This window comes from Pelodiscus sinensis, chromosome 3, assembly GCF_049634645.1.
Source record: "Pelodiscus sinensis isolate JC-2024 chromosome 3, ASM4963464v1, whole genome shotgun sequence".
Lineage (NCBI taxonomy): Eukaryota > Metazoa > Chordata > Testudines > Trionychidae > Pelodiscus > Pelodiscus sinensis.
The window spans coordinates 8,811,562-8,835,839 of NC_134713.1; the positions used below are offsets into that span (position 1 = coordinate 8,811,562).

General features: G+C 43.1%; 1 protein-coding gene across 15 annotated transcripts in view; it reads left to right on the forward strand.

Annotated features, from left to right (window-relative positions):
• The window catches only part of PKHD1 (PKHD1 ciliary IPT domain containing fibrocystin/polyductin), a 417,767-nt gene that overhangs the window by 233,138 nt on the left and 160,351 nt on the right, over nucleotides 1-24,278 (forward strand). For all 15 annotated transcript variants that reach the window (XR_012902469.1, XM_075923353.1, XM_075923339.1 and 12 more), the window contains 2 exons: nucleotides 18,366-18,543; nucleotides 19,014-19,209. Coding sequence is in view for 14 of the 15 variants with exons in the window: in XM_075923353.1 (XP_075779468.1) it covers nucleotides 18,366-18,543; nucleotides 19,014-19,209 (374 nt within the window). In the remaining variant the exon portion in view is untranslated. The remainder of the gene's footprint in view (nucleotides 1-18,365; nucleotides 18,544-19,013; nucleotides 19,210-24,278) is intronic.

Here is a 24,278-nt window from a genome sequence, read left to right on the forward strand (position 1 = left end):
TTTGTCAGAGGGTGGAGATGGATGGCAGGAGAGAGATCACTTGATCATTATCTATTCGGTTCACTCCCTCTGGTACAGCTGGCATTGACCACTATCAGCAGACAGGATACTGGGCTGGATGGACCTTTGGTCTGACCCAGTATGGCCATTTTAATGTTCTTCACAAATATTCAGGGTCCTCGTGTTCCTTCCAATTCACTGTGCCAATGAGTCTTGGGAGATGAACAGAAATAGGAATTAATCAGAAGTTTAGAACTTCCGGCACTTATGAACTTTGGGAAAGTTTGAATCTGGCATTCAATGTGGCCCTGCGCTAGAGGTGGATAGTTAATAGTTTTCGGCTAGTCTAGTCATAGCACGGGCCTTAGCTCTTTTCAGTCATCCTTTCCTATTGTGTCCAGTTCTGGCCCCCCACTATAGAAAGGCTGTGGACACACTGGAGAGGGTCCAGTGGAGGGTGACCAAAATGATTAGGGGGCTGGAGCACATGACCTATGAGGAGAGACTGAGGGATTTGGGTTTGTTTAGTCTGCAGAAGAGAAGAGTCAGGGAAGATTTGAGAAGCTTTCAACTTCCTGAAGGGAGGTTCCAAAGAGGATGGAGAGAGGCTGTTCTCGGTAGTGATGGATGGCAGAACAAGGAGCAATGGTCACATGTTACAGTGGGAGAGGTCTAGGTTGGATGTTAGAAAAATCTATTTCACTAGGAGGTCACTAGTGAAGTACTGGGATGGGTTCCCTAGGGAGGTGGTGGAATCTCCATCCCTAGAGGTTTTTAAGTCTTGGCTTGCCAAAGCCCTGGCTAAGTTAATTTAGTTGGGGTTGGTCCTGCTTTGGGCAGGGGGCTGGGACTTGATGACCTCCTGAGGCCAGCTCTATGATTCCATGGTTCAGCCTAGCCTCTCTCTTCTTTCTATTAATCTGCAAGATCAGGGCATCAGCAGATGCCAAAGATAATTGGCAGCACTATGTTCCAAGACCAGCTGGTATCCTGTCCCCAGTGAAATGTCTTAGGTCTCGAGTAATCCTCCTGTTTGGAGATACAGAGCATCTTCTCTCTGGGTATGTCTACACTTGCATCCTATTTCAGAATAGGGCTGCAAATGTAGGCATTCGGAATTGCAAATCAAGCCTGAGATTTAAATATCCTGCTCTTGATTTGCATCTTCCCGGCCGGGCGCCATTTTTGAAATTTACAAGCCCGGAATAACTGCTCGTGTCTACACGCAGCAGTGAAACGGGCATTTGAACTAAAACTCTATTTTGAACTACCTGTTAAGCTTCATTGCAGGAGGAATAACAGGTAGTTCAAAATAGGGCTTTATTTCGAATGCCCTTTTCACTGCCATGTGTAGACGCAGGCAGTTATTCTGGGCTTGTAAATTTCAAAAAATGGTGCCCAGCCGGGAAGATGCAAATCAAGCGTGGGATATTTAAATCCCGGGCTTGATTTTCAATTCTGAATGCCTACATTTGCAGCCCTATTGCAAAATAGGCTGCAAGTGTAGATATACCCTATGTTATTTCCAGATCTCACTCTATTATGTGTGCATTACCAGTCAAATCAGCATCATGTTATGTTGAAAGAACATCTGCTTTCAGCCAGGAGCATCTGCCCACTAAGGGTATGTCTACACTATGAGATAAGGTTGAATTAAGATACGCAACTTCAGCTACGTTAATTGTGCAGCTAAAGTCGAAGTACTTTAACTCGACTTTTGGCACTCTCCACACAGCAGGAAGTCGAAGGGAGAACAGTCTCACTTCGACTTCCCTTACTCCTCATGGAAGCAGGACTGCCGGCATCGACTGGAGCACCCCTCTCGGTTCAAATTAACATGTCCTCAGTAGACCCACTAATTCGAACCCTGGAAGATCGACAGCGGCAGCTTCGATCTTCTCTGTAGTGTAGACATACCCACAGGCTACGTCTACACTGGCACCCTTTTCTGGAAATGCTTAAAATGAAACAGTTTTCCGTTATAAGTATTTCCGGAAAAAGCGCGTCTTCATTGGCAGGATGCTTTTCCGGAAAAGCACTTTTTCCGGAAAAGCGTTCATGGCCAATGTAGACGCGCTTTTCCAGAAAAAAAGTCCCGATCGTCATTTTCGCAATCGGGGCTTATTTGCGGAAAAGACTACAGTGCTGTCTATACCGGCACTTTTCCAGAACAGTTTTTCCAGAAAAGGACTTTTGCCCGAATGGGAGCAGCATAGTTTTTCCGGAGAAACACTGACAATTTTACAGTAGATCGTCATTGCTTTTCCGGAAAAGCAAGCGGCCAGTGTAGACAGCTGGCAAGTTATTCCGGAAAAGCTGCTTTTCCGGAATAAGTGGCCCAGTGTAGACACAGCCATAGTGTGCGTTCAAAAGAGGGTTCATTCACAGGTACAGTGCTCTACAAATGGACTCATCAGGGAAATGTGGAGGGAAGTAAATAAGGGTATGTCTACACTACCCCGCTAGTTCGAACTAGCGGGGTAATGTAGGCATACCGCAGTTGCAAATGAAGCCCGGGATTTGAATTTCCTGGGCTTCATTTGCATAAGCCGGCCGGCGCCATTTTTAAATGCCGGCTTGTTCGAACCCCGTGCCGCACGGCTACACGTGGCACGGGCTAGATAGTTCGAACTAGCAAGCCATTCCGAACTATCTAGCCCATGCCACGAGGCGTACAGATAGTTCGGAATGGCTTGCTAGTTCGAACTATCTAGCCCGTGCCACGTGTAGCCGCGCGGCACGGGGTTCGAACAAGCCGGCATTTAAAAATGGCGCCGGCCGGCTTATGCAAATGAAGCCCGGGAAATTCAAATCCCGGGCTTCATTTGCAACTGCGGTATGCCTACATTACCACCCTAGTTCGAACTAGTGGGGTACTGTAGACATACCCTAAGGGTCTACAGAGAATGGAAGATTAAAGGAAATATTTACAGCATTAAGCAGACGATGTCTTGGGAAAGGAGGACTGAGGTAGATCCAGGAAGACTGAAGACTGAGAACAAGAAGGAAGGAATGGTTTATGACTGGTGCCAGGGAGTGCAATTAGAAAAATGTAGACTGGGCAGCAGGGAGAATTTCCAAACAATAAAGTCTGTTTGTCTTGGATAATCCCCCAGGAGAGTAGTGAAAGAAAGTACAATTATCTGAATCACTGAAAACTGGACAGGACAAAGCACAAAAAATGTACCAAAGAGAATAATTCTGTACAGCCTCCCAGGCCATGAAGTAGATGGCCTTCTAGGAGTTGGGATTTCCCCATCTGCAATCATAGTACTACTGGTGCTTCCTAAGACCTATGTAATTCAGGAGGCAAGGTTTTTAATTCTAATTGTTAATACGGTCAGAGGAGACTGTGTCTTAAAGGTGGAAAGCCCCTGATGGCAAGTGTTAAAAATCAAACCCTGAGCACCCGAGTTTTAGTTCAGTGCTGCAGACACTCAACTATCCTTCTTTTCTAATCCAGCCAGAAGTTTTCTGGAGCTATTAACAAAACACTTTCTAGAGAGTGCTGCCATCAGAATCTCACTCTGATTCCAGTGTTGGAAGTACTGTGTGTTTCTATTTGAAGAGAATAGAATTGATGCAGTACATGCAGAGCGACTTAAATGGAATTTATTCAGATTTATTCTGGCGTAAAGAGATCAGAAATTGGTCCTATTTGTATGTATCTCGATTCCGTGTTTTTTGCTTTTGTGTCATGGAGATATTCACCCCCAAAGCACCATGTCTCCTTGTCGAGCTGTTACTTGGCAGGATATATTAAGGAGGGAAGAGAGATATGAATTCAGTCTTCCCTGAAAATGATCTTTTTGGCTGTATATATAAATGAACTTGTTCCATGAGGTCACTTTAGGGAGGTTGGGATCAGGATCTCAAATTTGCAGTTTTCTGCTATTCTTATTGTGGGCCAAACTTGAGCCCTTGATATTGAAACAGATATAGAATTCTAAAATAGATGCCTAATACAGAATATAGAACCCCATGTGCTACCATGAAAAAATGGGGAAGGGGGAAGAGCATTTCTTTTCTGACTGTTTAGGAAGTGTGACAATATATCGACATGTTTGGTCTCTGAAAAACCTGGAAATCTTTCTTCTTTGGTATTCAGTTTTTGTATGAAAATCCAATTTTAGCCTCCCCTTATGGACACTTTTACAAAAAATATTTCTATCTTGTCCAAAAATCCCATTTTTTTGTTTAAAATGATAATTAGAATAATTTCTGCCAGTTCTAGCTGAATTTAAAAACCCAAGAACTGTGAAGGAAATATGGATCTGGATCCAAACTTTGCAATCTTGATCCATATCTCTATAAAAAGAGCATTTTCCATCAAGTTCAGTAAAAATTTAAACTAACATGTCGCTTAAATTGCCCTGGAAGGGATCTTTACATCTTTAAAAAATGTAATTGAAGCTTATAAAAGTCTTTATAAAGTTATTGAGGGCTGTGAAGAACAGCTTATGCCACGGTACAGTGTTGAGTGCCTGCAGGCTAGGTACGGTCGCTCAAAATGCCACTGTTAACCATATTATCTTGGAAATGTGAGTTCCTATTAATATTAAAACAAATTCTCATTAAAAATTGTCATAATGTGATTAAGTGACTTTAAAAGTTTCTTCTGCTCATGCATGATTTTTGCAAGAGGAAAGCATTCGAATAATCTCTGTTGCTCAACACCTTCCCTCCCAAGGAATTCTAAAAGCACTTAGCAAACTTTAAACAGTCCAGGAGTAACTTTGCATCTCACTCAATTTCATGTGCCTCCACAGCAGAATTTTGAAAGCTGGGATTTTCTGCTTTGCAACTTTTATTGCTTCATTCCTTTATTTTGCTGGAGAGGAGAAGATTAGCTTACTTTTTGATTACCTTAATTCCTAAATCTGGTCTAATATCCTCTCCTGTAGTGCATGCACTTGCTACAAACACAGCAGTCTTTGATGTGTCAGTGTAAAAGGAACAGTGTACCCCCTACTTCCATGACTTCATGAGAAGAGTTCAAATGATTACTCGAGTTTTGCTTCTCCTTTGATATTTACTAATCTTGTGTGTGTGTATGTGTGTGTGTGTGTGTGTGTGTGTGTATGTGTACCTCTCCCTGCATCAGACATGTGTGAAGCCACACTTTTCCACTCACCACACAAATACAGTTTCCCTCTGTACACACATCTTCTCTAAACACTCATATTTACTCACACACAGATGCCTTTCCTACACTAACTCACACTCTTCTGTTATCTTAAATTGGTCCTGACACGGGTCATGTGGTATAGTTTAGCTGGTGATCATTTAACAGCTGGATGCGGGCTGTTCAATTAACCTGCTTGAATCTCCTATTTGTGTCCAGCTTGCTATGCTGTAATTATTACATAATTGCTTGGTCTTAAGATTGAGTTGATTTTTAATAGGATGTTCATGGACTATGGCAGGATGGCTGTGAACAGAAGGAGTCTCAAAATCCACACCTCTGAATTTGCAGTGAGTTCCTCACTTTTTGGATGCTCAGCTTGAAACTCAGGGTTTCTAAACTTTCTTTAGAAAGAGGGTTGTAGTCTAGACATAGCCTCTGCCTCTGATTTTCAGAGTGGCTTTTCCTGTAACAGCTCCTCAGCGTCTCTGAAAACCAGGCCCAAAAGGCTCGATTCTCCTCAAACTTATGCCAGGGTAAATTAGAGGAATAGCTACTGAAGATCAGCGTTACATCGTTCAAGGAAGATAAGAATTACTTTCTCAGTCTTTGGACTTGGACACATACATTTAGTGACAATATCTACAGATGTTGACCCTTTGCAATTAAAAAAAATGTTCTAGGGCCCACCAATTAAGCTATAAGAGTTTGCTGTAGTCTCAGTTTGCTTTTGGCCTCCATTTGTACAACAGTAAATTAGAGCGTCGACACAAATGTTTGCAGCCCCATTTGAAGTGAGCTGCTATTTGATTTGCCGTTTTAAGGAGATGGATAATCATAATGGGTTATTTCACAAATGCACCAAACAGAATGCATTTAGAGATAAACACAGCGCCTGCCATGATACGCAGAGATATTGAGCCTTAGGATAGAAAGCTAATGGTAAACATAAACACGAGAGTTAATATTTGTTCTCCTTGGTGCTGTTGATTGGTTCAGCAAATCCTTTGTGGGCCATCTATGTTCAACAGCTCTACACACTACACTTGAGCTAAATTACATAACAGTTTATACCGCTGCAATTGTAAATTGTGATTCAGATTGTAAAGTTCTGTCTCGTAACTATGCCATATTTCTAAAGCAAATTACTCCTTAATTGAATTACTCTGCTTCAATATAAAAATACAGCACCGTCAATGAGTCACCCATTTTTTTCTGGTACAGTTTGTAAAAGCTTCCAACTGTTTAAAGCAGGGGTTAATTTTGCATTAAGACCACTGCCTCCTGGTTTCTTTCAAATAAAGCCAGAGGAAGTTCAGGGAAAGGCTTTTTCTTTTGATAATGAAGCTCTCTCTTGTTAATGAACCATGCAGGCTCCCTCGGCTCCTTTGAATTAGAAATACTCATGCCTGTGCTCCTCTGTTTCATTAACATTAAGGAGAGGTAGATTGGTGGCTATTTAGAGCACAGTGAAATGGTTGGCTATTTAGGGCAAACGGAAATGGTGCTAATTGTGGCTGGTAAATTCCTTCAGTGGTGTAGTCCCATTTTGGAGTTAGTTTGGCAAAGGTATGAAAAACATGCACAGAAACTTCTTTTGGAAGAGAACATAGTATCAAAGTCAGAGAGAACTTGGACAGACCTACAGTTGCAGGGCAGAGCTTTTTCAACCCTCCCAAAACTTGGTTTGATTTTTTTAGAACTGATGCCAGATGAGAGTGCATGTGGGTGGGGTAATATCTAAATGAAGAGCAGGACAAAGCAAGGGATCCAGTGTGGAACAAACTTCCAGAAGATATTCAAGAAATGTGGCGTCTAACCATCCTCAGGAAACGTTGCAAGACGTTCCTCCTGGAAATCCCTTCCCATCACTGAATGACATGTTCCTTGCATGCCAAAAGGCCTAGAAAACATGAGCTATGAGGGAAGACTGAAAGAACTGGGCTTGTTTAGTTTAGAAAAGAGAAGAGTGAGAGGGGACATGATAGCAGTTTTCAGGTATCTAAAAGGGTGTTGCAAGGAGGAGGGAGAAAAATTGTTCTCCTGGGCCTCTCATGACAGGACAAGAAGCAATGGGTTTAAGAAGCAAGGGAGGCTTAGGTTGAACATTAGGAAAAAGTTCCTAACTGTCCGGGTGGTGAAACACTGGAATAAATTGCTTAGGGAGGTGGAAGCTCCATCTATGGAGATATTTAAGAGCAAGTTGGACAGACATCTATCAGGGATGGTCTAGATGGGTCTTGGTACTGCCATGAGGGCAGGGGACTGGATTTGATGATCTCTCAAGGTCCCTTCCAGTTCTAGTGTTCTATGATTCTATGAAAAAGCTCCAGCTATTCAAGAGATGTCCCCGTTGATGCTCCACATCAGGACAGTGGGCTGCAACCCCAACTTCAATTGGAGTTTTCAGAGTGGTGTCCCTTGGGCTGCTCAACAGGTTTCTGCAGCCACATGCTCCTAGTTTGCAGGCATTGAGCATGCACAAACTTCCTCTCCCCTTCCTTCAGTTCCTTCTCTACTGCCTCTGGCCAGAGATGGAACTCAGCAGTGCTCTCTACCTCATCTCACATCTAGATAAGCAATTCCCCTTTTAGCCATTTTTATTCCCCAGTCAGTTAGTCATTTAGAAGTTCATAGTTTCTAGTTCTTAAAAAAAAAAAAAGACTTAGTTAGATAGCCAGTGCCAGGCCCAGCTCACCAGGTTTTAAATGCTGTTCCACATGCAAAGACCCCCATATTGGTGTGTGATGGACACACACAGGGTGTCTGTTGCCTCGGTGAAGTACACATTTCTCCAAAGTGCCCACATTGTGGGAAGTTAAAATCCAGAGCTCGACGAGACAGAAATTTGCATCTTAAACTCGTTTTTCTTGAAAATGCACTAAGACCAGACTCTGATCCAAGCCAGCAGCCTGAAGAGCCAGAAATACCAAGAGCAGGGGCAGCCCGAGGTAGGCTGCCGGCAGCTGGTGCCCCAGGTGGAATGCACAATTGGCGCCCCCGCCTGCACAGTCCTCAATGGCGTGACGTCATCATTGGGCACCCCATTGAAGGTGGCGTCCTAGGCGACAGCCGAGTCAGCCTATACACACAGGCCGCCCCTGACCAAGAGACTATAAGTCTGCGAAAAGTGAGCTTCTTTGCCTCAAGAGGTCCCGGCACTGAAATGACCCTCACAAACACGCTTAGTACCAAAAGTCATGGTGGCACCGCACCTCCGATGCACCAGGCATCTCTAGCACAGTCAGCACCGTGATCAAAGCGGGTTGCTCAAAACTCTGCTCTGAGGCCTCAGGCTTTAAGTTGCCTGCCTTGTCTGCTGCAGCACCATCCAGCATCAATAACATTCTGCCGGCACCACAAGCAACCTCGGCACCAACTTTACCACCCAGCACCGACTACATCACTTGGCCAATCGGTACCAAGACACCATCCGGTGCCACAGATAGTATCGGTGTAGCCAACCATGTCACCATCAATGCCAGCACAGCAATACATGCAACCCAGGGAGACCTCTTGGTTTCGTCCTCTCTTAATTCACCTTTTCTCGGTACCAACCATTCACCTGGTAGGCTGGCAGCACAACCAGCTGTCACCAGGGAGATTTTCCTCTGACTCCAAAGACAATGTGGATGTGTTTTTTTCTCTAGATAGTTCTCCTCCCACTGACCACTCTATATACTCTGCCAGAATCCATCCACCACATTCCAGACATAGAAGCCCACCACCATGATGTGATAACCATGGGATGACACCCCACATGCTAAACACATAATGGCAATACTAGAGCCCCTGTTAATCTCAACATAGACACCATCATGCTCGGAAACACCATAGTCTACCACAACATTCCCTGCCACCACAGTCCCCATCTGCCCAGCGACAGCAAGCCTTAGAAGGGGACCATTCTGTTCCTTCACCTGATACCTCACCAGACACAAATGAATCCTCATTACCAGACAAAGATGCAGACAAATATTCCCCTCCAAGAGGTCATCAAAAACCAACACAAGTTGACGGACATTTTGCATTCTGTGACGTTTTCTAAAATAGCACTACTAATCAACCCAGCAATCATGGAGCCAGCAAAGACAGTTTGGCAAACTCCTGCAACAGCAACACCTATTTGTAAGAGAGCTGACAAAAAATATTATGTTCCACCCAAGGGCTCTGAGTCTTTCTTTACTTACCCTGTACCTAATTCATTGGTGGTAAAAGCTGCAGACCAAAAGAGCAAGAAGTACCATTTCCGATTCACTCTATCGGATCGTGATGGCAAGAGGCTTGATTTGTTTGGATGCAAAGTATACATGTTCTTAACATTACAATTCTGAGTGGCCAACTATGCTGCTTTATTAAGTAAATATGACTAGAGGAATTATACCAAACTTAATTATTTTATTTCTGACATTCCTGAAGCTAAGAAACAACAGTTCAGGGCCATGATTACAAATGGCCACATAATCTCTAGAACAGCTTTACAGGCTGCCCTGTACACAGCCACACTGTCTACATCAGCTGTGATGGTAATGAGGAGAGCCTCATCGTTCAACACTGCTTTTTTCCCCAGAGAAATTCGATCTACCATCAAAGACCTCCCATTCAATGGTCAGAAGCTCTCCGTGGAGAACACTAACAATGTCCTCCACTCAATGAAAGATTCCAGGGTGACACTCTGCTCCCTAGGTATTCATAACCCGGCACCTGGAAGAAGGCAATACAGGTATCAGCCTTACCCTAGGCCACAATATCCATAGTACACGCAGTATTTCAATAGACAAGATCAATATCAATAGATTTGTGGCAGAGGCAGAAATCAACGATGATACCCACCTCCTAGTAATTCACAACAGTCACGACAATCTAACAAGCAAATTTGAATATCCTGTCGAGGGTAGAGAAAGCCTCTCACCTATTCCAACCCCCTCCTTGCAAGTAAAGCTTTTTCAGCACCGTCTACTCCCATTTTTTAACTGGCAATGTATAACCTCTGACAGATGGGTGCTCCAGGTAAATGAACAAGGTTATACGATTCCCTTCATGTCTATACCCCCTTTCCATCCTCCTTCCCAGTCCCTCTTTGGGGACCACTCTCAGGAGAATCTACTCCATCAAGACATAGAACATCTCCTTCACCTAGGAGCGATCGAAATAGTTCAGATACAATTTAGGAGTTAAGGTTTTTATTCACACTGTTTCCTCACAGAGAAGAAGTTGGGAGGATGGAAACCTATCTTAGATTTGCGAGCACTGAATAAATTTGTAAAAAGCAGAAATTCAAGATGGCGATGCTATCATTATACCGGTGTTGGAACAGGGTGATTGGTTTTAAACCCTCGACTTGCAAGATGCATATTTTCATATTTCCACATATTTCACAGATGTTTTCTCCTATTCATTTTAGGTATACAACTCTACCAATACAAAGTACTCCCTTTTGGCCTTTCTACAGCTCTAAGGCCGTGTCCAGACTCAGGGGTTTTTTCGGGAAAAGTAGCCTTTTCCCGAAAAAACTTCCCCTGCGTTCAGACTCATGCCGCGTTCTTTCGAAATTATTTCGAAAGAACGCGGCTTTTCTTTTGATGGCGGTAAACCTCGTTTCACGAGGAAGAACGCCTTCCTTCGAAAGTTCCTCTTTCGAAGGAAGGCATTCTTCAATGTAAAGAGGCCGTCTTCGAAAGAGAGCATCCAGACTTGCTGGGTGCTCTCTTTCGAAAAAGTGGATTTTTCTTTCGAAAGATCCGCCTGCAGTCTAGACGCGATCTTTCGAAAGATGCTCTTTCGAAAGATGCTTTCGAAAGAGCATCTTTCGAAAGAAGCCTGCAGTCTAGACATAGCCTAAGAGTCTTTTCAAAGGTCCTTGCACTTATCAAAGCATACCTGCAAAAACAAAGTGTCACAACATTTTCCTGCCTGGACGACTGCTTCTCAAAGCCAATGGCGCCATTTTGGGGGGAGGAGACAGCAGCCATGTGCTCCGTAATGTGGCTTGCTTTTCATCCCGTTCCCCGGACGCTAAGGGAGTAAGGGGAAAGAGCTTGCATTCTGTGCATGCCTTTCACACCAGATAGGACACAACAGGAGCGGTAAACTAACTTACCAGAAAATAGGAATTTGTGAGGCGGAGGTGGGTCAGGAAGGAAAAGAATCACTGCTTGGGTACAAGGCAAAGTTTGTCTTTGAGCAATGTAAAGTGTTATTACAGTATTCATTCTGCTATGAACAAGTTAAATTTTTTCCTTTCTCCTTGTGACACCCTATGATCTCAAGTGACTTATGGTCACTTCCTATGAGAATGGTTTTCAGTCCTTGAACTTATGCAAGACTTTCCTTTTCAATTTGGGCATATTCCTTTGTTCCAGTGGGGTATGTCTACACTACAGAGTTTTGTTGTAAAAACAGCCATTTTTCCAAAAAAACCTTGAGGAACGTCCATAGTGTAATTGCGCTCTTCTGCAAGAAAACCAAAAGAACAGAGGGCTTTTTTCCGATGTTGGTAATCCTCTTCTACGAGGAAGAAGACTTTTTGCGAATGAGCTGTTTCCCAAAAAGGCGCATGTGGACGGGGAAGAGGGAGTTCTTTCAGAAGAAGAGGAAAGAGGAAAAAGCACAGGTTCCCTGGTGGCCATTCCATCCATCACAATCATAGCTTACATGTGAGAGAGCGTCCATTCAGTCTGGACGCGCTCTTTTGGAAGAAGTTTTTTTGGAAGATATAGTCCAAAAAAAGCTTCTTCCAAAAGACTCCTGCAATCTAGACATAGCCTTGAGATAGAGATCCTAGGAGTGATGCCCCAAGCCTTGTCTCACCAGCATCACGTTATCTGGTTGCCCTATTGGCTCAGTGTAGGATTGTAGCACCAGACAGTCTGCAGATAGGTTGGATGACTACCCTATGTCAAGGTTGCCATGTTCAAACTCGGAATATTTTTGCTTTTGCTAAGTCAGGAAATATTTCTTCCATTGGTAGGCATGTGGTAGTGAGCTCTTCTTAGCGCTTTTTCAAAATTACTCAGGTCCAGGCAAATACACAGCTTGCCTGATATCTCAAGGGCAATCAAGCAGCTTTGGTAACTCTTGGGATCTGTGACTCAAACAGTACTGCTATCTTTTCCCATTTGCTTTATTGCTCTTGTTACCTTTTTTCTATTAATGCAACAGGTCCTTTGCAAGGTGCTGGCTAAATTGTTTTATCAGTTTCCAGGTGTAATATGCCTGGAAGACATCCTAGTCCTTCAAAAATCTGTTGGTAATCTTTTAGCAGATTTGCTGCAGGTCATCTATCCAGAGGTTAATGCCACTTGTTTCATGTATTCACTTGTTTTAGTTGAAAGCCCTGGCTTGTGTGATGTCTGTAAATCCTGAAAATTCACCCTGTGTATTTTTTCTTTATATTCTACTTGCATCTTTACACTGGCTTAGTGGTATTATGATTGTGCCATCATATAGGAGTAATGGGCTTAAAGTGCAGCAGGGGAGGTTTAGATTGGACATTAGGAAAAAATTCCTAACTGTCAGGGTGGTCAAATATTGGAATAAATTGCCAAGGGAGGTGGTGGAATCTCCCTCTCTGGAGATATTTAAGAACAGGTTAGATAGACATCTGTCAGGGATGGTGTAGATGGAGCTTGGTCCTGCCTTGAGGGCGGGGGGCTGGACTCGATGACCTCTCGAGGTCCCTTCCAGTCCTATTATTCTATGATTCTATAGCTGTAATTTAGCTTTGCTTGGTGGTAGTTTCACTTTCTTCTCTTTCACTTTCTTCTCTGATGCTGAGGAAATCTAGCCCATTCACTGAGGCCCACTGTCTGGCATTCAGTTTCCTGTTTGTTTGTGTGTTGCTTCCTTTTCTTTGCATGTGATGCTAGGCTGAGCTTTGCATACCTGTTTTCTTCATAATACTGACAGGTCTTCCTTTGCATTTTGTTTGCTTTCTCTTTATTGTACAGGTTGGACCTTGCTGGTCTGGCACTGTCGGGACATGAGCCATCCCAGACAAGGGAGTTTGCCAGACGAGGGGAGGTCAGTGCTCCCCTGCAGGCTGCCTTGCTGCCAGCTCCTCTCCTACTGGGGCTCTCGAGACTGGGGTTCCCACGCCCTGCTCCTGCCCCGCTAACGTTGGCCTAGCCAAGGCTCCCCACCCACTGCCACTGGGGGGTTCCTAGCCAAGGCCACCCAGCTGCCATCAACCCCGCTCAGCCTCTGCTTGCCCTGGTACCTCCGGTAGTCCCTTGGGGTTTCCCAGCCCTGGCTGCCACCTGCCCCCCTGCTGTGGTCTGGCTCCATTGTCTCCGGCGAGTTCCTGGCCAGGGCTGCCCGGCCACCACTGACCCCACTGCCACAGGTAGGTTCATGGAGTTTTTTGGCTGGGGCCGCCAGGCCAGTTCTGCTTCCCCTGCTGGGGCTGGGACCAGTGTTCCCTCTAAGCTGTGGGGCAGCACAGCTTCACAGATGATTAATCAGCACTGCCTGGTCAGAAGCTCAGGGCTCTGTGGAGCTGTGCTGCCATGCAGCTTAGAGGGAACACTGGCTGGGACTCTCAGCTGTGACCTGGCCCCACTGCCAGGGTTCCCTGGTTGCAGTTCTAGGGACTCTTCACTGCCACCATGGAGTATCCAGGGTTTCTTGGCCATGACCGCCCAGTCACTGGCAGCCCCGCTCCTAAGGGCTCTCCAGTTGTCTGACCCCACTGTCACTGGGGGTTCCCCGGCCAGGGCGGAGGCTCTCAGATGCTGCCTGGCCTGGCTAATGCCAGGCTACCCTTTCTTAGCTGCTGCTGGCCCACCCCAGACTCCACAGGCCTCACTTTCCTGGGGCTCTTTGGTCCAGCACCAACTGTGGCCTTGCTGGACCCCAGATGTTGCCAGAGCAGAAAGTACTAGATTTGGGAGGTTCAACCTATATTTGCTTTTGCACATGTTTTGCTACATTTTTCTTGTTTTTCATATTTTTCTCTTTGCTATTTGGTATATTACCATTGTCCCTGCTACATTTATTCTCTGAATTTGGATAGAAAAGTATTCACTATCTTTACACAGGTCTTTGGGTCTGGATAGAGTTAATATGGGCTCTCTGAGCATTCTTATTATATGGTCTTCATTTTTCATCCCTATTACTAATCTACCACAAATTAGATATATCTTTTAAAATTTGATAATCCAGTGAGTCAGCCACTTTGCACAGTATGGCAATATACCTATCTATTGTGTTTCCACATCCTTAATCACACAGATTGTTGAAAACATACCTTTTATGTAAGCCTTTTTGGGGGAAGTGTTGAAAGTACTTTTGGGAGCACTTGTAGGATTTTATATGGGTCGCCCGGATCTCCTGCTGACATATCCAGTTGCTATTGGAGCATGTACCAGCCTTTGCCCAATACCGCTAGTAAGATGACTTCATTTATTTTCTATGTAAGAGACTGGATAAAAATGAAATGTTATAGTTGTCCTATTGTGATCCAAAGAATGTTTAGTGACTAAACAAATCCCCTTTTATGTCAATCTAATAGGAACAGGAATCTGGTCTGCCATTATTATTATAATTTTTCTTTCTTGGCAATACTTTTAGTTTTTGATTTCATAACTTTAAGATGTTTATGATTCACTTCAGACACCATGTTTGTGTTTGACATATTGCAAAAAAACCAAGATAATGCAACATTTAGACTATGTCTACACTACAGAGGATTTTTTGGAAAATCAATCATTTTTTTAAAAAAAAACCTTCACTTATGCCCACACTGCAATTGTGTTCTTTTGAAAAAAAATTGAAAGAACAGAGGGTTTTTTTCCAGCATTGGTAAACCATTTTCTATGAGGAAGAAGCCTTTTTCCGAAAGAGCTCTTTCAGAAAAAAGAGTGTGTGGACAGGGAACAGGGAGTTCTTTCAAAAGAAGAGGAAAGAGGAAAAAGCACAGGTGCCCTGGTGGTCACTCCATTCATAGTAATCACAGCTTAACTGTGAGATAGCATCCATTCAGTGTGGACGCTCTCTTTCAAAAAAGCAGATCACATTTTTGATGTACTTTGGCAGAGTGGATGCTCTCTTTTGGAAAAAGTTTTTTCAGAAGGGCTCTTCCTGAAAAACTTCTTCCGAAAGAAGCCTGCAGTCTAGTCGTAGCCTCAGGGTTTATTCCTTCTTCTGAATATACTATACTTTATCAGAAAGCACTTCCTGAAAGTAGAGTCCTCTAAATTCCTACACATTCTCTAGACTTAAGTGCACTATAACATTTCCAGTTAGGAAACTGTCATTTTGACCAACAAAAATGACTGAGATCAGTTTAAACTGTTAAATTTTTTTTCTAAATGTCCGAAAGTGTATTTCCAGGATAAGTTACTGGATAAAAGCCTGAAAACAAAGAGTAGGAATAAGTGGCCAGCTTTCAGAATGGAGACCGGTAAATAGCAGTATTCTCCAGGGTCTGCATTGAGAACAGGCCCTTCAACATATTCATAAATGATCTGGAAAATGAGGTACACGGGAAGGTGGCAAAATTGGCAGTCAATACAAAATTACTCAACACAGTTAAGATCAAAGCAGACAGTAAAGAGTTACAAATGGATCTTACAAAACTGGGCGAGTGGGCAACAAAATGGCACATAACATTCAATGCTGATAAATGCAAAATAATGTACATTGGAAAACATAATCCAAAGTATACATACAAATTGATGGGCTGCAAAATAGCTGTTACCACTCAAGAAAAAGAATGTGGAGCCATTGTGGTCTGTTTTCTGAAAACATCTGTTCAACATGAAGCAGCAGTCAAAACAGCTAACAGATTGTTAGGCACCATTAAGAAAAGGATAGATAATAAGACAGAAAACATAATTCCAGTATGTAAATCCATGGCATACTCACACCTTGAATACTGGTGCATTTCTGGTAAGAAAAAAAAATCTCAAATAAGATATAGTCGAATTGGAAAGGGTACAGAAAAGGGCACTATACAAGGAAAGATTAAAAAGGCTGGGACTTTTCAACTTGGAAAAGAGATGACTAAGAAGGGATAAAGGTCTATAAAAGACAGGAGTAGAGAAGATGAATAAAGAAATATTATTTACTCCTTCACATAACACAAGAACCAGTGGTCACCCAATGAAATTAATAGATGGCATGTTTAAAACAAACAAAAGGAAGTACTATTTCCCATGGCACACAGTAAACCTGTGGAACTCATTGCTAAGAGATGGTGTGAAGGCCAAAACTATAATAGGCTTCAAAAAAGAACTAGGTAAGTCCATGTAGGATAAGTCCATCAGTGGCCATTGGTCAAGATGGTCAGGGATGCAACCGTATGCTCTGCATGTTTCTAGTGTGACTGACAGAGAGTAAGTTACAAGTGACTCAGTGATTGCCTGTTCTGTTAATTCTGTTAATTCCCTCTCAAGAAGCTAGCATTGCTCACTGTTGGAAGACAGGATACTGAGACAGATGGAACATTGGCATGACTCATTATGGCCACTATATGTTTTTATTGTTTGAGGGGCAGTAAGGGGAAGAGTGTGCTGCCTTGTGATGAAAGCTATTTAGGAACTTTGGGGTACTCACTATGGGTGAATCTAATCATTCAAGCTATACTTTTTGGCTACGTCTACACTGCAGGCTTTTTGTGCACGAACACCCGTTCTTGTGCAAAAACTTGCAGAGTGTCTACACTGCACGTATGTTCTTGCACAAGTAAATTTACAGTAAAACGTCAGAAAAGAGGGCTTCTTGTGCAAAAGTTATTCCTCTTCCCATGAGGAATAAGCCCTCCTGCGCAAGAGCTCTTGCACAAGAAGGCAGTGTGGATGGGCAACAGGAGTTTCTTGGGCATGATACCTCTATGGCTAAAATGGCCATCAGAGCTTTCTTGCGCAAGAGAGCATCCACACTGCCATGAACGCTCTTGTGCAAAAGCACATGGCAGTGCGGCTGCATTCTTATGCAAGATCTTTTGCACAAGAACTCTTGCACAAAACAGTTCTTGCACAAAAAGCCTTCAGTATAGACGTAGCCTTTCAGTCTAATTCTTTGTAGCAGTAGAATTCAGTCATCTTTATTACAACAGGTCTCACTCCCACAAATGTAGTCATTAATACTATAGGATGTTGAACAATTTTTGATGGACTGGACTGGCGTTAGGCAAGAAATAGCAAATGAGAGAAGTACTTTTTAAAAACATTTTGTTTGGATAAATGGCTCCCTGAAATCATCACCTGTTTCATGAGGAGTTGAACTAACCAAATAGTGAGAGAGTCACAAGCTCGCTTTAAAATCTCCTCTTTTATGCAGCAGCTGAAAAAGATACTCGTGAGCCTGAAAGACTTATGCTTCCTATTGCTTAATGTCCTTTTTATAGATTATTATTCATAGATTTGCTACCCCCCAAGAAGTGAACACTGTGGAAAAACATGTGTTGTACTTATGGACCATAGTGTTTTTCATCTGACGATCTCACAGTGCGATAGAGATTCCAGTAAATTAAGCTTCATGCCAGCTTTGTGAATTAGGTATGTGCATTTTAGAGATGGAATAATTGAAACAAGGAGAAGATAAGTGACAGAACTAGGGATAGAATGCAGAGTTTCCAGACCGTACGTCTGAGGACCCATTGAAATCAATTGAAAAAATCCCACTAACATTAGCAGGCTTTGGATCAGGTCCTGATGACTGAAAAATAGCTGAGGTAATATCCTAGATGTCACACAATTCAGGTATATTCTTGTTCTGGCTGTAGGAATGGTCTGTGGAGAAGGCCTATTAATCAACTGAGTAATCTTTGGGGCTTGCTGGAAAGAAGAATTGTGAAAAATGTTGAAGTTTTGGACATTTGTTTTCATTTTATATCAGACCTTTAGAAATTTTTCATGGAAACCTCCCCCCACCCCACCATGAGATCATGACAGAGTGAGAAACATGACCTACACTAAACAATTGGTGAGGGCATGTAACTGGAATGTGGAAGACCTACCTCTCCCTGATTCAGAAAATGTGGTCTAGCAGGAGGCCAACTGGGAGACCAAAGGCTTCTATCCCTGGTTCTACCAAAGATCTTCCATGGAACCTTGGGAAAGTCACTTCATCTCTGTTTCCTCTGCACACCTTTGTCTTCCTTGTCTATTTAAGGTATCAACGGTATGTACCCCCATCCCAGATGGGGCCTCCATGTGCTACCGTAAAACAAATAAAATGTAATAATAATAATATGAAATGTTACATTGAACACAGATGGAATGTATTTTTTTCCCAGGAAAGAGGCTCCAGACTTTCCTTATAATTTAACGGTGACTGACAGTAAGAATAAGACAACCACAGTCCATTACGTCTCTGATACTTTATCAAACCTGCATGGTTGGATGGCTCTGCTCTTGGACCAGGAGACTTATACTCTGACTTTTGGTAACAATTTGGTCAGCAAACAACTGCAGGTAATATAGCTAATTGTTTGTTTGTTTGTTTGTTTATTAAAATGTCATTTGTAATGGAGGAACAGCATTCTCCAAAGGAAGAGACCTCCTCATTTTTCTGGATAGGAAAACAGAGAAGGAAAAGTAATGAATGTACATAAAAGACCACAAGATAGACTTCAGATCACATATTCTAGCACCTTTATGAAATAGCTCTGAACTGGAAGAGCGTTCTGGGGTCTACTGGTGAATGTTCACCCCCAATGCATAGAGCCAGAACAAGACCCATGTACCACTTAAAAACCACTGAAAGTTGGTTTTGATGACTCATAATTTCTACCTATATTTTAATGCAGTCAGAGGATCTGACATAGCATCCACTTCCAGCCTATCATACAGAGACTTTAACATTCTATGCTTCTGATACCAGTTACCAAAAGAATGCATTGCACTTCAGAAAATGCATGCTCATTATGTTTCCCTCCATCTAGTACTCGGCTACATTCAGTAACTTTATTGCTGGGAATTACTTACTGGTGGAACATGCGAATCTCCCATCCTATGTTGAAGTCATGGTGTCCTGCGGGATAAGACCTGGTCAGCCACTCCAGTCACTTCCTTCACACCATGATAACAAGGGCTGTGACTGGTTTTTCAACAGCAAATTGGGCAAGCTAACCTATTTAGGTAAGTGTAAGGCAAGTAATGTATGTAACTTTCTGCAAATGAGCAGTGCTGGCAATTCCCTACAAAGTCTTAGGCATGAACAGAGCTTTAAGTCAATAGGACTACTCAGATAACAAGTTATGAATATGCCGAAGTCTTTGGAGGATCAGGACTTTTAATCACTTATCAGCAAAAGAGGATCAACATGAGTCTTAGCAATATGATAGTGGCTGGATTTGAACTCATGCTTTGGAGGTGAAAAGGCTTTGGGGTCTATTGTCAATATCTTCAGGCTAGCATGTATCTATATATGTCTCCCCTCGCATTTACTCTTATAGGTTTAACCTCCGAAATCTGGCACTGTCTGGTCCAGCAACATATATGGTCCAAATATTGCTGGACCAGAGAGCCGGTCTGAAAGCAGGGGCTAGCCAGGATCTCCCACCTTAAATGTCTTAGATGGTGGCTGTGAGTTCAGTTCTGCACTTACTGAAAGTCCTGGGATTTTTGTTTTGATTTTTTTTTTACTAAGGATTACTCATATGAAGAATGGGTTCTTACATTGTGAACTCTCAGTGGCTCTGTACGCCTATAAGTTTGAAAATGTTGATTTTTCTAAAGAGAATATATGTGACTTTTCCAAATATTCTGTCTATTGACTCCTGTATTTTGATCCCCATTGCCTGCTAATTTTGCAATTTGGCATTGACATCCTCTTCAAAACCTGGGACTTTCCCTCCTTCATCCTTTTCTCCAGCAAATCAGTCACTGGTGCTAAATTCTGGTTGTGAAAGGAGATGTAATGATTAGGGCCATGATAACCATGTCAAGTACTGAAAGTCACGTAGATCTCACCATACTCTTGGTAGGCAGTTCTTATCCTTGCCATTTCACACATAAGCTATGAAGGGGAGTAACTTGGAGCTCCCATAGGTATATTTGCACTTGCTTTAATCCAGTTTATACGGTTAAAAATATTAGAAAGAACACCTTGGAGCAGGCTTCAACTCGGGCAATAGAAATTCTCTTGACTCCCCAAATACTTGCTTCACAGCAGTGTAGACATAGTCTTAGTGAAGTTAAAACACAGAGAGCCTGAATCAGACTCACTTAGAACATCTGTTAGTCTATAAGGTGCCATAGGACTCCTCATCGCTTTTGCAGATCCAGACTAACACAGCTACCCCTCTGATACTTAGAACATTTTGGCATTCAGATAATTTCATTGGCTTGAACTATTTCTGATTTGATTGCAGTAAGGCCTAGAGAAGTTAAGTGACTTGCCAAAGGTTGTGCTAGATATCTATCACAGACCAAAAACCATTTATTTCTTTGCAATTTGCTACAGGTAACTCCCTGGTCCAGCATCCTCAGGACCTGAGCAGTACCAAACTAAGGAGTTTGCCAGACCGGGGAAACTCAAGGCTGCCCCCCTGGCCATCAGGCCTTCCAGAGCACCAGCCCTGTCCACTGGTATTTATTTCCAGTCCTGACCACTGGGCTCCACTCCTGGATCTGGCTGGGGCTGTGCTCCCCATCCCGATGGCCACTCCCTGCCATACCAGCCCAGCCGGGACTGCACTCCCTGCCATACCAGCCCAGCCTGTGCTCCTGGTCACCAGTCCAGCATGGGCTCCCAGCTGCCAGACCTGCTACTGCTAGCTGGAGCTTTGCTTCTGATCCTGGCCAGCCCCTGCTCTGAGACGAGTTCTCTGGTCCAGCAATATCAGGACCACAGATGTTGCTGGACCAGAGAGTGCCAGATTTCGGAGGTTAAACCTATAAGAGTAAATGTGGAGGGGAGGGGGAGACACATATAGATAGATGCTAGCCTGAAGATAATTTCCCATTGAAGACCTGTTATTTTGATTACAGATATGTCAACAGTTGGACACTTGGGATACCCTGCATAAAATTTCCCCTTAACTAGGGAAGCCTGAGAGAGCTAAGAAACCATGGCACATTTCTTGGCACATTATCCTTGAAGAAATAGATCTGACGTATGCTAGCAATAATGAGCTATACTGCACCATTCAGCATGAAGCAGTCTCAAACAGACGGGTTACATTTTTTTTCCTCCTTTTGTCTTGTTTTCAGTCTGGTTGTGTTGTATTTACCACATGTGGGTTTTTTAATACAGAGGAAAAGGATCTCATATTTGACAAGCAAATGAACTGAAACTTTATCTCACATGTATAATCCGTGCTGAGAACATTTGGCTACTGTACTTACATTATAACCGGGAGATCAGTAATACAATATTTGTCATTTAAAACCTAACTTTATGGTGAGGAAGAAAGTCTGAACTCAAGTGAAATGAATGGATTTGCAGCCATTTAATTGCTTTTCTAAACTCCAGTGCATATCACTGGATGTTAAAGTTACACAAGCTGGAAATAAGCCACACATTTTTTACAGTGAAGATTGCCATTCATTGGAACAAACTACCAGAGGGTTTGGTGCTTTCTCCAGCACCTGAAGTCTTTAGACCGAGTTTGGATTTTTCTCAGAAACAAGTCTCTAGCTCCACCACAGGTTATTGGACTCCATGCAGGAACCACTGTGTGAAAGTCTCTGCTCTTAGCTATGCAGGAGGTCAGCCAGAAAGTCCACCGTGGTCCCTTCAGACTTAAAATAAATGAATCTGAAATTGAAACATAGAGAACGACACTTTTGGTTTTAGCTCTCAGAACGCTCTGCTCTTCCACATTGTGAGCTGTTTTTATTTTTGTTACATTTCATTATATGAAATAATTAGTCAACTAATTAATCCAGTTTACAAGCTTTGTAGGATTCTTCCGCTGTCACTCACATCCAAGCCTGAGGCCTATGTTTAGTCTCAGTTCTCTTCTTCATGTGACTTGGTCTCCATGGCAACAGGCTGCATCTGCTGACACCCTACTCTCTATTTACTGCTTAATTAAGAATTTCACGCTCAGCCCTTATCGGCCGCTAAGAACAAGAACACACTGTTAAGAAATTCCAAATTTAGGCTGCTGCACAAGGAAAGCCTTTCTTGTAGGCCTGACTGTGTGAAGCCCCTTTAACTACTCTCTTGGCAACTGAACTGCCACCCTTCAATCAAAAATCATTAAATGGGGCAGAGATAATGAGCATGTAGCATATCAAAAGGAGGATGTTTGCTTGTGCTAAGGAGGAAAAGCTGTAAGGGCCTATAAGCAGCCGCCACTTCAAAGGAAGAGGGGGCTGCCCCGTCAGAAGGGCTGATAAAGCATCATTTGTTCCTGCTTGACTTATGTAAAAGGTCTGGTATGTTAGAGTCCCGTCTTGCAGACGCGAGTCCGTGCTCTTGGTGCTCGTGTGTCAGCAGTTAGGCAGCTGGGCCCAAACAGCATCAGCCAAAGCATATAATCACTTGACTCCATCTCAACAATGGACACTTGTAGGGGGTGGTCAGGAGGAGGTCCCTAGGATAATAGGAACACAATTATTGCAGCTGCTAGGGAGGGCTATAATTCTTCCTGGAGAAAGTAGCAGGCCCTCATAGAGCTGGGGGAAGACCTTGAGTGTATTATTCATATTCTGACTTTGGGAAGCACTTTGCTGTACCGGTGGGGTTCCAGCAGCTGCTCATGTACTGCCTCTCTCTAATAATTGTACATTCTGTCAGGGGTCAACTTACTTTTGACCCCCTCGCTTTGTGCCAGTTAAAAGGCTTTTTGGGACAAACTGTTGGGTAGTGGCAGGAGTGCATTAAATCTAACATTAATGTCAGTAAATACAGATCAGATGCCAGCTCATTCAGAGGCAGGCTCCTAAATTCACACAGCCCTTTGCTCAGCCCCAATGGAAATAAATAATAATAGAAAAAAGACCCAACCACTGGGAAGATATTGTTATTCAAAAAGGCTAAACAGCTGAATGAATCTGCCTCTGCCAGCATTGGGTCTTGTTGATGTTCAGCTCAGATGCTCTCTATGCCTCCCTTGTCCGATCGGTCATGGAATTTGACCAGCATCCTGCAAGCTCTCGTCTTCGGGGAATGAGGCTGCCTGACACAAAGGATGAGAAAATATAAGGATGGGAACAAGGTGGTTAAGCTGCTCCGGTGCTTTACTTGTTTGGAAATTAGAGCGTGGAACAAACAATGACGACGACGCATAATGTGGAGGGATTATAATGATAAAGGACGATAAGTAGAACCCACAGGATCCCGTGTTTCTGATGCATGGAGGATACAGGAAATGATCCTGTTAACCAAGGTGCTGACTGCTACCTATGCACATTAATCCTGTTAACTAACTCCCATGCAGCCCTTTGAAAAAGCATCTCTCCAGAACTTCTCAATACCAAGTGCTGACGGGCAGATTGTCCCCCTTTCCGCTGGGGGAAAAGAGTGGCAGCCTCCTATTCTGAAGGAATTTGGGGGATACTCGCCTTCAGACCTCTGTAACCATGCTTCAAGGGTTTCCATGTGTCTTGGCGTATAAGGAAAGATGCTGTTTTCCTCCAGGACAGCTTGTGTCCCAAAAGAAATGCTCAGAGAACACATGTGGGTCCCGAAGTCACTGTCTGGCCCTATGAAATGCTAACATACTGCAACACAGGTTCGCAGCCTGACTGTGTTTTGATGTAACATCACCACTCTGTGGCATGGCAAGCTCCTGTAACAGTCCGGGAAGATAAATGTTATACTGGGGCAAACTCAGACAATTGCATCTGTAAGTGAGGTATTCTAAGAAATCTTCAGTAATTATATATTTTTTGGACTGTCAGGACTTTGGGACAGGGACTGTCTTTTCATTATGTTTGTATGATCTCTGACTGGGTCTCTGGGAAGTATCACCACATCAATAACCAACACCCGGTTTATTTTATAACCCAGAGTTGTGAAACATTTTGAAATTACAAAGTTGTTTTAATTTCAAAGAGTTCAAGCTGGAACAATTTGTCACTTGTTCTACAATTTTTATGACCTTCTCTTTAATCTAATTCATTATTATTTGCATTGTGGTAATGTCTGGGAGCCAAGTCTTGGACTAGGATCCCATCGAGGCCCTGTACACACACACGTATGACAAAACAACAGTCGCTGGCCCCAAACAGCTTACATTTAGCTATAAATACCA